The sequence below is a fragment of the Portunus trituberculatus genome, chromosome 25 (genome assembly GCF_017591435.1).
Source record: "Portunus trituberculatus isolate SZX2019 chromosome 25, ASM1759143v1, whole genome shotgun sequence".
NCBI lineage: Eukaryota > Metazoa > Arthropoda > Malacostraca > Decapoda > Portunidae > Portunus > Portunus trituberculatus.
In genome coordinates, this window is record NC_059279.1 from 18,464,205 (window position 1) to 18,476,704 (window position 12,500).

Genomic DNA, 12,500 nt, shown 5'->3' on the forward strand with positions numbered 1-12,500 from the left:
CAAACACAACACACGCACACACACACACACGTACACATGCACACTAGTGGGGTGAGTGAGGTCATTAATAATAAACAATGGGTCACTAAGCACGTCAGAAGGGAGGGCAAGGGGACAGGTACAAGTAGGTCAGCTGGACCACCTGAGACTTACCTGCCCGTCGAACTCAGTCATGGGAACATAGCCTAGAATACGTCCACTTTGAGCCATTCCTCCATCAGTTATATTTTCCTGGTGGTGCTGAAGAGTGTTTTCCTCGCGTTCCTCACCCTCGGTCACTTGACGTTACCTATAAGTGCTGGAATCTTTGTTATAAGTGACAGGCTCAGGGCGACTAGTAACATTCGATCCCTTACTTGCCCGCTGCCAGACTCACACTCATCTGCTCTCTCCGGATTTCTCCTAATTTATCGCATGTACCTGTTTCGATAACATCCTTTTATATTCATCTTACGTATATTTGATCAAATAGAGGTGAATTTGTTAACGGAGAATTAGTACATAGATTTATTATGCTAGTTGTCATAAGATCCAGTAGTGTATGTAAAAGAATTCACGTCCTTTCTTGGAATTTTGGCGATTATTATCCTATGTAAACAGACGATAAGTAATATTTACCCATTGTAAGCTAAGGCAATGACGTAATTGCTATATAACAATGATTCGCAGATATATAAACACAGCACACTCTTATTTTACGTCAAGTGTGGCAAGACGGGGAAGATGCGCGAGGCAACTTTCTGGCGGCAGAATCCTTAGCTACACAATAGGTAGGGTGCGCAATTAATAGACTCCAAACACAGGTGCGGGGCGAGTAGGTGATCAATGGGCTCGATGTGTGTGGTGATAGACTCTAGGTGACTGTAAGAAGACTTAGGTGTCACCTGAAAGGTTACTGTTATCTGTGAATGATCGACACACACACACACACACACACACATGGAGTTATGTAAGCATGCATAACAACGAAGGAGACAGGAAGAGAAACTTGTTTGGTCCACTAAAAACGTGTAGGCATATCTCGAAATTATTCCCTTTGTCCTTTCTATGAATGACGAGAATGAAGTCAGTGGTAATGTGGTGTAATGATCGAATGTTGCATAACTTGACGGGACGGAGTTTCTTAGGTCAGACTTCATCGCGGTGCAATGTTCTTCGCTTGTAAGCGCCTGTCATACTATCAAATAGCACTGCAATGTGGCGAATAAGCCTTGCCCTGTATTCTAAAGGGCTTCAGGACTATTTGTAAAGGTCAGTTTCCCGTGTGTTTATTTACTTATTTAACTATTGTTCCTCTATCTCAATGATGATATTTTGAAACGCTTGTTGGTCTCAGAAATAATTTCAAGAGCTGCAGTGATGTCTGGCTAGGTTTTGAACTTCCCAAGGAAGTTTTTTTTTTTTTCTCAGTGTTGCTGTGGTTATCTCTCTCTCTCTCTCTCTCTCTCTCTGCACATTACGATGGTTTAGGTAACATTAAACCTGTGTGTGTGTGTGTGTCCGGAAGGTTTGATGTATGTTTATCGTGCCACCAAGACGATATTCACCGATTGTCAAATGCTGCCACATGTCAAGAAAAGGAATCACACACACACACACACACACACACACACACACACACACACACTGATGCATGCGGTGGAATGCAAGGAAGAGACCATTTTCTTGCGCCTATCTATACACGTATATATAGTTGGTGCGGCCCGGCAGCTCCCATGAATGTACACCAACCGCCGTCCTGCATATTAATATGAGGCCGGGACCAAACGGAAAGCTTTGATAATAATAATGATAATAATGATAAAAATAATACCAATAATGTTGGCCAATACCCCAAAACTTATTGTAGTGGCGGGTGGGTCAAGGTCGATTAGTTTCCGCTAGTGTCTTGACGGTCAGTGCAGTACTCCCGTGCAATGTACTCTGCTTCTTATAACTTTACGTTTCATTTGTCTAACATAGAGTGTTATTTTTCAAATCTGTCACTTTGCTTAACGTGTTATCAGCTATTTCCCTATAGATGATTTTAGTTTCCTATTCAAGTTCTGTTTCATATACTATGATAACACACACACACACACACACACACACACACACACACACACACACACACACACACACACACACACACACACTATATATATATATATATATATATATATATATATATATATATATATATATATATATATATATATATATATATATATATATATATATATATATATATATATATATATATATATATATATATATATATATATATATATATATATATATATATATATATATATATATATATATATATATATATATATACACACACACACACACACACACACACACACATATATATATATATATATATATATATATATATATATATATATATATATATATATATATATATATATATATATATATATATATATATATGGCTTTGTGGTTAGCTTGCGTGTGTTTTCTCCACTTCTGATTAACATTACGACCTCATTGAATATCAATTGAGCCACGGACGGCGCCACAGCAACAAGGGCATATGACGGCGAGTATAGGTTCAGGGAAGAGTGCTCACTTCCCTACTCACTATCCGAAAGATTCAAAGATACGCAGAAAAAGAAAAATCTGTAGCAGAAAAATACGTCATGGAAAAACAAAGGAGCAGCGGAGTTGGTTTATGGTGGACCAACATTTGGTTACTTAAAGAGAAAGTGCGGGAGTGAATGGCTCGTCAAGTCTCCCTTCAGTGGGTGGTGGGCTGCTGGCTAACCATGAGAGCACCGCACCACCACGGCTTGCCAGGCGCGGCTCGCCAAACACACGTTCTCATGTATATTCTATGTTGAGGGTCCCACACGCCGCTCTCTTCATTGTCACATCTCAGCGCTACAGTACCGTCTGGGTGTAGTAGTGCACGTCGTTCATAATCACCCTCATCTTCATTGTATGAAGATAAGATGAGGATAAAAAAAAAAAAAAAAAACTAAAGGCTATGGGCATCATATTACAATACTTTCCAATTTGTGTTACTTTCGTATTCCTGAAATGATTAATCATAAAGGTTGTAATGACTGCTACCTAAACCATACATGTCTGCGTCATGTTTATTTCATGCAGGTGGTAAGTACTTGTGGCGTGCGTTGGCGCTGCCCTCGCCTCCGTGCATCCGCCCGCATACGGCCACCCTCGACCGTCCTCCGGCCACCACCCACCCTCCTAAAAACACTCCTACTGCGACCCAACCGCCGTCCCGGCCTGTGCCGCCAACTTCACGCTCTCCTACTGCCTGGAGGACGCTGAGTATCCTGAGTATGACATCAAGGGCGCCATAAGCGCCGATCACATCTTCGCCGAAAAGCCGACGTGGCCGACCAGTCCGCCGACAACCTGGTGGAGACGGTCACCAAGGAGCAGGAGGAGCTACATCTGCCCCTCGGACGTGGCCTGCGCCCGCCCCAGGCGGGCCCGCAACGTGGAGGGCAAATGGAGGGTGATTATAACCTTCCCCGGCGCACACTGCAGAAGCCCAGAGATGACTTGAGAACTGCTTAATTCACCTTTTCCTATTGTGAGGATGGGACTCGCGCCTTTGACCGTAAAATGAATTAGAACGACACAAATATATTAATTAGACTATTGATGTGCCTCTTACGATACGTAAGACAAGCTGAAGAAATCTGCGAAGCTCTTCATCACTCTCTTCAAACCACTTAATATGCTGAGGCCAGGACGGCACGACACGCCACTCATCGCGGGCTGATGCTGGCTTCTTTGTCTGTGACAGAGAAGCTTGCAATGCAATAAACTCTCATGTATGGTATTTTGTTCATTTTAATAAATAATACAACTCTCGCGTCAGCGTGGTTCGGGAAAGGAGAGGGAAGGGAAGTGAGAGTGAAAAGGGCAGAGTGTGAGAGCGGCGGATGGAGCGTCCCGGGAGGGCCTGGCGTGGCTGGTGGTGGCACGTGAAGAAAGCAGTTCTCAAGTCATCTCGGGGCTTCTCCTGTGCGCCGGGGGAAGGTTACAGGTCGTGTCGGTACTTGTGTCGCGGCCGCCGAGCCTCTCTCGGCAGCGGCAGGAGGCGCGCCTGCTGGGGGCGTCGTCTCAGGCAGCGCTTAGGCGTAAGAAGGAGGGGGAGGGGCGACGTGGCAGGAGCAGGCGGAGGGCAGCTTGTAGATGTCGATGAAGAGGCCCTTGTAAGGATCGCAGGGGTCGTAGGAGAGCATGCGGTGGTACACGTACTTTTGGGTGCAGTGACTCTTGAAGCAGGGCGCCAGGGCGCGGCAGGCGGCCTCGGGGAACAGGCACGTCTCCAGGCGCGCCGTCTGGGTATAGTAGTGCACGTCGTTCACGATCACCCTCCACTTGCCCTCCACGTTGCGGGCGCGTCTGGGGCGGGCGTAGGCCACGTCCGAGGGGCAGATGTAGCCCTCGGGGCCCGTCCAGTGGGTCACGTCGTAGGGAGAGTAGCCGGTAGAGGCGCCGGTATAGTAGGAGTAGTCGAACGCCTCCTCCTGGTACTTGGTCACGTGTTCAACCAGGTCGTCGGCGGATTGGTCGGCCACGTCGGCATACTTCTTGGCAAAGAGTTTGTCGGCCTCGATAGCGCCCTTGATGTCGTACTCGGGGTACTCGGGATCCTCCAGGCAGAAGGAGACGTCGCTACCATAGGCACAGGTGGGAGGCGTGGTGGGGTCGCAGTAACCGGCCCTGTGGGTGGGCTGGGCACCGTAGGGCTGGGGGCGTGAGCCGAGAGCGACTGCGGCACACGCCAGAAATACCGACTGTAAACAAAGTATAGAGTGTTTGTTAGGGTGAGCTAGGCAACGGCGGCAGCAGGTAGAGGAAAGAGAAGAAACATAACATTTTTACACCCATGGATTTTTGAGTGGCAGCAATGGCAAGGAGTGCATACCCAGAGAAGAGCCATCCTAATGCTGATGGGAGAGTTGTTGCTACTGACAATGCATTCACCTCCTACCCCCTTATATACTCACACAGCGGCTGACGTCACGGCTTCATGATGCTAAACATAGTATCTAAGACGTCACTTCTTTCCATGAGGTGAGTAAAAGCAATGGCGGCGAGGAAATGAGAGTCATTGCGGTGTGTGAGCGAGGATGAGGAAGAGAAGGGAGGGGGAAAGCGGGCGGCGGCAACGAGTGCCTGCCGATAACACACACATCCACTGCAGCAGCTTTCCTGTCCTCTGCAGCATGCAAGAAAAAAGAGAAAAGAAAGAAAAAGAAGAACAAATAAAAGGGAAACAGTGTTGTCTCTTCTTCAGGGTGTTTGTTCTCTTCAGCGGCACGTGACTGATTTTGTGGTGGCCTGTGGCTCCTTAAGGAACAAGCCAGATAACTGAGGCACACGATGATGGTGATAACAATAATAATAATCAGTGATGATAATAATAATAATAATAATAATAATAATAATAATAATAATAATAATAATAATAATAATAGTAATAATAATGATAATAATAATAATATCACTGCCAGTTATGCTACAAGTCTTAATCTCTAGATTGGGCAGTGTACTCACAAGATTCCACTCAGAGAGAGAGAGAGAGAGAGAGAGAGAGAGAGAGAGAGAGAGAGAGAGAGAGAGAGAGAGAGAGAGAGAGAGAGAGAGAGAGAGAGAGAGAGAGAGAGAGAGAGAGAGAGAGAGAGAGAGAGAGAGAGAGAGAGAGAGAGAGAGAGAGAGAGAGAGAGAGAGAGAGAGAGAGAGAGAGAGAGAGAATATCCATCAAGAAATACTCGTAACGTCCTCGATGAGCTGAAAAATTACAATAATTTTGAGTCCTTGGACGATGACACGCTTGAACAGACGAGCACTAAGATACTACAGGAGGTAAATGAGCCTCTGTCAGGAATATCATCTGATGCCATGACTTCACGCAACACACAAAGAATAAAGAAGAGAAAGAATACACAAAGTGCTCTCAATCATTCATCCCTTTCTCTGGTTCACTCTGGAACTCCCTGCCTGCTTGTGTATATGCAGCTTCCTATGATTTGACTTAATTTAAGAGGGAGATTTCAAGACATTTATCCCTTTTTGGCTAACTTTCGGACTTGAAAGAGAACTGGCAACTAAGTGGGCCTTTTTTTTTTTAAATTTTATGTTGCCCTTGCCCAGTTTTCCCCTCTTACATAAAAAAAAAAAATGAAATAAGCACGGCTAGTTATCTGCTCTCACTGACAATCAGGATTTTCTTATTTTTCCATTTTGACGAGGTTTAAATTGATTTTTTCCTCCTTGCTCTCAAGAGGCTCATTTGAATTTTTTATTTCCTGCTTTAATTGAGTTTGTTATTTCTTTTCTCTGCTCTCAAGTAGGTTCATTTGAATTAGTTTTCCTTTGTTCTGCTCTCACGGAGGTTAATTAAGTTGAATTTGCTTTTCTTTTCCTGCTTACATGAGCTGCAGTTGTGTTTACTTCTGCCCCATTTTTTACTTCTTAGGCCAGACCTGACATGAGCAAAAAGTAAGTAATTGATTAAGGTATATGGTTATGGGAAGAGCCTCAATTATATCATTACTGATGGAACAAATGTGGAAAAAATAAATCTAAATAATCTGTTATGTTATATGAATATGGCCCAGGTTAATTAACGAAACAACACCAAGAGCAACAATATGGCGAGGGAAAGGGAGAAAAGGTAAATAAATTAGAGACAAAAGGGAGAAAATAAAAGAACAGTGAACTGGAACTAAGAGAAAGCAGGAAGAAGCACAACACAAATAACGGAAGAGACGAGAGAGAGAGAGAGAGAGAGAGAGAGAGAGAGAGAGAGAGAGAGAGAGAGAGAGAGAGAGAGAGAGAGAGAGAGAGAGAGAGAGAGAGAGAGAGAGAGAGAGAGAGAGAGAGAGAGAGAGAGAGAGAGAGAGAGAGAGAGAGAGAGAGAGAGAGAGAGAGAGAGAGAGAGAGAGAGAGAGAGAGAGAGAGAGAGAGAGAGAGAGAGAGAGAGAGAGAGAGAGAGAGAGAGAGAGAGAGAGAGAATGTAAATAATTTGAAGGGAGAATGCTAAGTGCTTCAGGAACACAAGCGGGAAAGGAAGACAATGAAAATAGAAGAGGAGAAATAAATAATAGAATACACAAACGAGGAATTATGTACAGTATCATTATCATCATCATTCACCATCAACAATAATCATTCTTCTTCTTCTTCTTCTTCTTCTTATTATTATTATTATTATTATTATTATTATTATTATCATTCTTCTTCTTCTTCTTCTTCTTATTATTATTATTATTATCTCCATCATCACTATCATAAGCATTAATAATAGCATGCATTCATCTCCCGCCGGCTTATATACTCACAAAGCGGCATGATCATTCTCATCACCCCCATCACCGCACCACATGGAACTTTTCAATCTTCTCTCACCTCCCTCAGTCGCCCCGCCAAAATCACAATCCCTCTGCACTGCCATCCATCCTACGTGCACATGTCGCCACCAAAGCAGGTTCCCAAGGGTAGTAAGAGTTAAGTTGTCCCGTCAAGGAGTATCGCTTTGTGTTATAGAAATGAGTTCACCCGTTCACTGTGACACGAAGCAATTAGCAGCAGCAGAAGCGATGCGTGAGTTCTTTATAAACATCTACAAGAAAGTTAGCTATGAAAAGAAGGATTAAACATTGCAATTTCTTCGTAGTTCAAAGATTGGACGTGGCTGTAGAACAAGTGAATATGTCTCTGAATGTTTGGTATAATTTGGGAAAGATGTAGACCACGTAGCAGTCAATCGGTTAATTTCTAGCGTGTATTCCTGTTGAAGATGGTGGTAGGCCTATATGTGCGTCATGAAGGGTAGGGCTACTGCAGGTTGGTGTAGTACACTCTGCCGCTGCTGGGACACACCTTCGCCAAGAGCAAAGAATGGAGAGCCGGGAAAAATAAAAGCTGTGTAGTATAGTGCTTCGTTATCTATTTTCACAATCCTCTCAGTTGATTTCATCTAGTTTTTCTTCATTATCTCAACTCTTTAGTAAGATTTCGTCGTGAAGATCCAGGAAGCCACACGACTTGTAGTTCTTCATTACCTACTCTCCTTCTCATCGACCTCCATCTTCATCAACTCCTTCATCATCATCTCCTTCATCTACTTCTTTACCATCTCCTTACTCTTCTCTTCCTCCTCCTCTCTCATTTAATGTCATATAACTAACCCTACAGTTGAGCCGCATACAATTAACTAATAAGCAAGTCCACACAAACACATGAGGCAGACAAGATCTTGGGATATTGCTTAAGCAGGTGAAGCAGCCAAGTCTGATCCAAGTAGCAAACTGATCGTGCGCGACAAAACTTTTCTACGCAATGACTGGTGATATTACCTGGTATGTACTGAAGGGCCAGGTGATGGCAGCCCTTCTCGCTGCCTGACCTTCACGCGTCTTGGGGAGAGGCGGGATTGCACGCGCTCCTTTACTGAAGGGTTGGCGAGAACAGGACAATACAACTTTATGTGATTTTATGCATTTTAATAAATAATACAACTCTCGCGTCAGCGTGGTTCGGGAAAGGAGAGGGAAGGGAGGTGAGAGTGAAAAGGGCAGAGTGTGAGAGCGGCGGATGGAGCGTCCCGGGAGGGCCTGGCGTGGCTGGTGGTGGCACGTGAAGAAAGCAGTTCTCAAGTCATCTCGGGGCTTCTCCTGTGCGCCGGGGGAAGGTTACAGGTCGTGTCGGTACTTGTGTCGCGGCCGCCGAGCCTCTCTCGGCAGCGGCAGGAGGCGCGCCTGCTGGGGGCGTCGTCTCAGGCAGCGCTTAGGCGTAAGAAGGAGGGGGAGGGGCGACGTGGCAGGAGCAGGCGGAGGGCAGCTTGTAGATGTCGATGAAGAGGCCCTTGTAGGGATCGCAGGGGTCGTAGGAGAGCAGGCGGTGGTACACATACTTTTGGGTGCAGTGACTCTTGAAGCATGGCGCCAAGGCGCGGCAGGCGGCCTCGGGGAACAGGCACGTCTCCAGGCGCGCCGTCTGGGTATAGTAGTGCACGTCGTTCACGATCACCCTCCACTTGCCCTCCACGTTGCGGGCGCGTCTGGGGCGGGCGTAGGCCACGTCCGAGGGACAGATGTAGCCCTCGGGGCCCGTCCAGTGGGTCACGTCGTAGGGGGAGTAGCCGGTAGAGGCGCCGGTGTAGTAGGAGTAGTCGAACGCCTCCTCCTGGTACTTGGTCACGTGTTCAACCAGGTCGTCGGCGGATTGGTCGGCCACGTCGGCATACTTCTTGGCGAAGAGCTTGTCGGCCTCGATGGCGCCCTTGATGTCGTACTCGGGGTACTCGGGGTCTTCCAGGCAGAAGGAGACGTCGCTACCATAGGCACAGGTAGGAGGCGTGGTGGGGTCGCAGTAGCCAGCCCTGTGGGTGGGGTGGGCACCGTAGGGCTGCCTGGTAGGTGTCCTGTGCACTGGGGGCAGCGAGCCGAGAGCCACTCCGGCACACGCCAGAAATACCGACTGTAAATAAGGAACACCGTGCTAGTAAATATGAACACGGCCTGGGCCGCGGTGAGAAGAAAAAAGGGAAGTGTTTCACGTCAAAACAACACGTCAGTGAGCAACAACGCCAAGACGTGGTGACGTTATAAGACATACTGACGCCGAGACGAGGTTAGCTCAAAAGTTACGTGTTGTGTGAGTCTCGTCTCAGGGAACCTCAACACAGCGAATCAACACAACGGTGCAGCGTTGCGTGAGTGAGGGAGTGACTTACCAGTGAGAAAACCATTCTGAAGCCGACGTGACGTGAGAGTTGTACTGTGTCTGGAGGTTCATCGTGCTGTCTTATATAGTCGCCACCGTCTCTCGAGGAGAGGGCGGTGCCTAAAAATAGCAGATACTTTCACTGGATCGTCGACTTGCAGCACCGTCTCCCAAGGTTCCCACGCGCGCCTGATGCTTCATGTTCGCTGCATAATAACACGTTTCCTCAAGCACATGTAATACAAGAAGCCTTGGCCCTGCGCTGCCCCGCACCCCAAGCCGAGGAGCAGTGGACCACCAAGTGAAAAACAACGAAAAGGGAGGACAAAGCGACTCATTGTTATCTTTAATGTCACGAGAGTAAAGTATTAGCGTTTGCAGACTCAGTTCAAGCTAATCACATGATTGTGTGACGCCCTTCCTCTCTCTCTCTCTCTCTCTCTCTCGTTCATGTCATGCTATCAGCACGCCCTCATCTTGTTATTCACAGAGCCTGGGCTTTCTCTCTCCACCTGTAAAAAAAAAAAAAAAAAAAAAAAAAACAGTCATAGTCTTGATGTTATAAAAATGGTATAAATAATAAAAGCTTAACAAATAATACTAAGCAGACACGGCGTGAGTCAAAGTCCTTCAGCCGAACCAAGCACGGAGCTGATGAAAGATAATTCCACTAAAATAACAAGGAAACGTTCTCGTAACACCAGAGATAGATAGATAGATAGATAGATAGATAGAGAGAGAGAGAGAGAGAGAGAGAGAGAGAGAGAGAGAGAGAGAGATGAGAGAAACACGTTTGAAGTCCTAAACAAGTGTTCGTCCTCCAGCGACATCAAAGTGTGATCAGCGGTGCGCGGCGCGGCGAGGCGCGGGCCACGCTAAGCAGCTCACCAGGAATGGAGGAGCTAGAGACAAAGCAAAAAGTCCCTGAGAGGCAGCGCGGCATGGCGCGGCTGTCATAGGCGAGCTGCTGCCATGCAGGCACAGGAACATTTGTGAACCAAGAATGTATGTAAAATAAAGGAAGATTAGTCAGTTATTATGAATATATGTTTATTAGAAAAAAAAAGAAAAAGGTACAACTCTCTTTCTCTCGCGTGTGTTGTTCAACGCGAGTTTGATGAAGGAAGGGAGGTGAGAGTGAAAAGGGCAGAGTGTGAGAGCGGCGGATGGAGCGTCCCGGGAGGGCCTGGCGTGGCTGGTGGTGGCACGTGAAGAAAGCAGTTCTCAAGTCATCTCGGGGCTTCTCCTGTGCGCCGGGGGAAGGTTACAGGTCGTGTCGGTACTTGTGTCGCGGCCGTAGAGCCTCTCTCGGCAGCGGCAGGAGGCGCATCTGCTGGAGGCGTCGTCTCAGGCAGCGCTTAGGCAGGAAGGTGGCAGGAGCAGGCGGAGGGCAGCTTGTAGATGTCGATGAAGAGGCCCTTGTAGGGATCACAGGGGTCGTAGGAGAGCAGGCGATGGTACACGAACTTCTGGGTGCAGTGACTCTTAAAGCAGGGCGCCAAGGCGCGGCAGGCGGCCTCTGGGAACAGGCATGTCTCCAGGCGCGCTGTCTGGGTATAGTAGTGCACGTCGTTCACGATCACCCTCCACTTGCCCTCCACGTTGCGGGCGCGCCTGGGGCGGGCGTAGGCCACGTCCGATGGGCAAATGTAGCCTCGGGGCCCGTCCAGTGGGTCACGTCATAGGGGGAGTCGCCGGTAGAGGCGCCGGTGTAGTAGGAGTAGTCGAACGCCTCCTCCTGCTCCTTGGTGACCGTCTCCACCAGGTCGTCGGCGGACTGGTCGGCCACGTCGGCGTACTTCTTGGCGAAGATGTGGTCGGCGCTTATGGCGCCCTTGATGTCATACTCGGGGTACTCGGCGTCCTCCAGGCAATAGGAGAGCGTGGAGTTGGCTGCGCAGGCAGGGGCGATGGTTGGGTCGCAGTAGGAGTGTTTGTAGGAGGGTGGGTGGTGGCCGTAAGACGGTTGAGGGTGGCCGTAGGCGGGTGGGTGTACGGAGGCGAGGGCGACGCCGACGCACGCCACAAGTACCGACTGTAGGAAGGGAGGAAAGAAGCGTCGATTACTTTAACACAGAGGATTGAGTTAAAAACACTTACATATACTTATACTAGCGATGCTGCACGACAATAACAACCCTCACTGCATGACAACCTCTACATAGTGTACTGCAATATATTAGTCAATTGCGCCACAGGGAAGAGTAGCAAAATTCTTTGTGTACTTTCATTTTCCCTCGGTCAGCAGGTAAAGGAGAGTAGCGTCCATGCAATAACTCACCAGGAGGAAAGCCATGTTGAGCTGTGTGAGAGTTGTACCCACGAAGCACCTACTGTATGGACCCGCCTGCACCTCCCCTTATATACCATCCCTGCCATGACGTCACAACGAGCTGGCCCATTAGGGAGGCCGGTGTTTAAGTCCCATAGAAAGTGATCTTCCCCTCCCCTTGCCGTGTGTGTGTGTGTGTGTGTGTGTGTGTGTGTGTGTGTGTGTGTGTGTGTGTGTGTGTGTGTGTGTGTGTGTGTGTGTGTGTGTGTGTGTGTGTGTGTGTGTGTGTGTGTGTGTGTGTGAAAGGAAATTTGCAAAGAAAGTAGAATCTCAGAAAGTTAATACAAATTTCGAAAGATAATGGAGACTTGGATATTTAATGGGAGCTCAGAAACGTAATGGACACCTCGCATCGTAATAGAAACTTACAATGGAAACTCAGACACGTAATGGAGACTTAGGAACGCAATGGAAACTTACATAGGCATAATGGAAACTTGGAATCGTT

The 12,500-nt window shown here is 47.3% G+C and overlaps 3 protein-coding genes and 2 pseudogenes across 9 annotated transcripts in view; 1 reads left to right on the top strand and 4 right to left on the bottom strand.

Moving 5' to 3' along the window:
• The window catches only part of LOC123508626 (E3 ubiquitin-protein ligase Nedd-4-like), a 38,612-nt gene extending 38,295 nt beyond the window's left edge, over window positions 1–317 (bottom strand). For 6 of the 7 annotated variants that reach the window (XM_045262451.1, XM_045262448.1, XM_045262452.1 and 3 more), the window contains exon 1: window positions 154–317. In XM_045262451.1, the coding sequence (XP_045118386.1) occupies window positions 154–210 (57 nt within the window). In that variant the 5' untranslated portion in view covers window positions 211–317. The remainder of the gene's footprint in view (window positions 1–153) is intronic. The other variant, XM_045262453.1, reaches the window with a different exon arrangement.
• Window positions 318–3,100: 2,783 nt separating this feature from the next.
• On the top strand, window positions 3,101–3,682 carry LOC123508744 (annotated as a pseudogene).
• A 133-nt stretch (window positions 3,683–3,815) lies between these two features.
• On the bottom strand, window positions 3,816–4,963 carry LOC123508741 (neurotrophin 1-like). The gene is made up of 2 exons (XM_045262622.1): window positions 4,916–4,963; window positions 3,816–4,784 (listed from the first exon to the last, which is right to left on the bottom strand). The coding sequence occupies exons 1-2, from the start codon at window positions 4,928–4,930 to the stop codon at window positions 4,116–4,118; spliced, it is 684 nt and encodes a 227-aa protein (XP_045118557.1). The 5' UTR covers window positions 4,931–4,963; the 3' UTR covers window positions 3,816–4,115.
• Window positions 4,964–8,481: 3,518 nt separating this feature from the next.
• LOC123508740 (neurotrophin 1-like) lies at window positions 8,482–9,885 on the bottom strand. The gene is made up of 2 exons (XM_045262621.1): window positions 9,731–9,885; window positions 8,482–9,474 (listed from the first exon to the last, which is right to left on the bottom strand). Exons 1-2 carry the CDS (start codon window positions 9,743–9,745, stop codon window positions 8,782–8,784), a joined length of 708 nt encoding a protein of 235 aa, XP_045118556.1. The 5' UTR covers window positions 9,746–9,885; the 3' UTR covers window positions 8,482–8,781.
• An 864-nt stretch (window positions 9,886–10,749) lies between these two features.
• The window catches only part of LOC123508743, a 19,569-nt pseudogene continuing 17,818 nt past the window's right edge, over window positions 10,750–12,500 (bottom strand).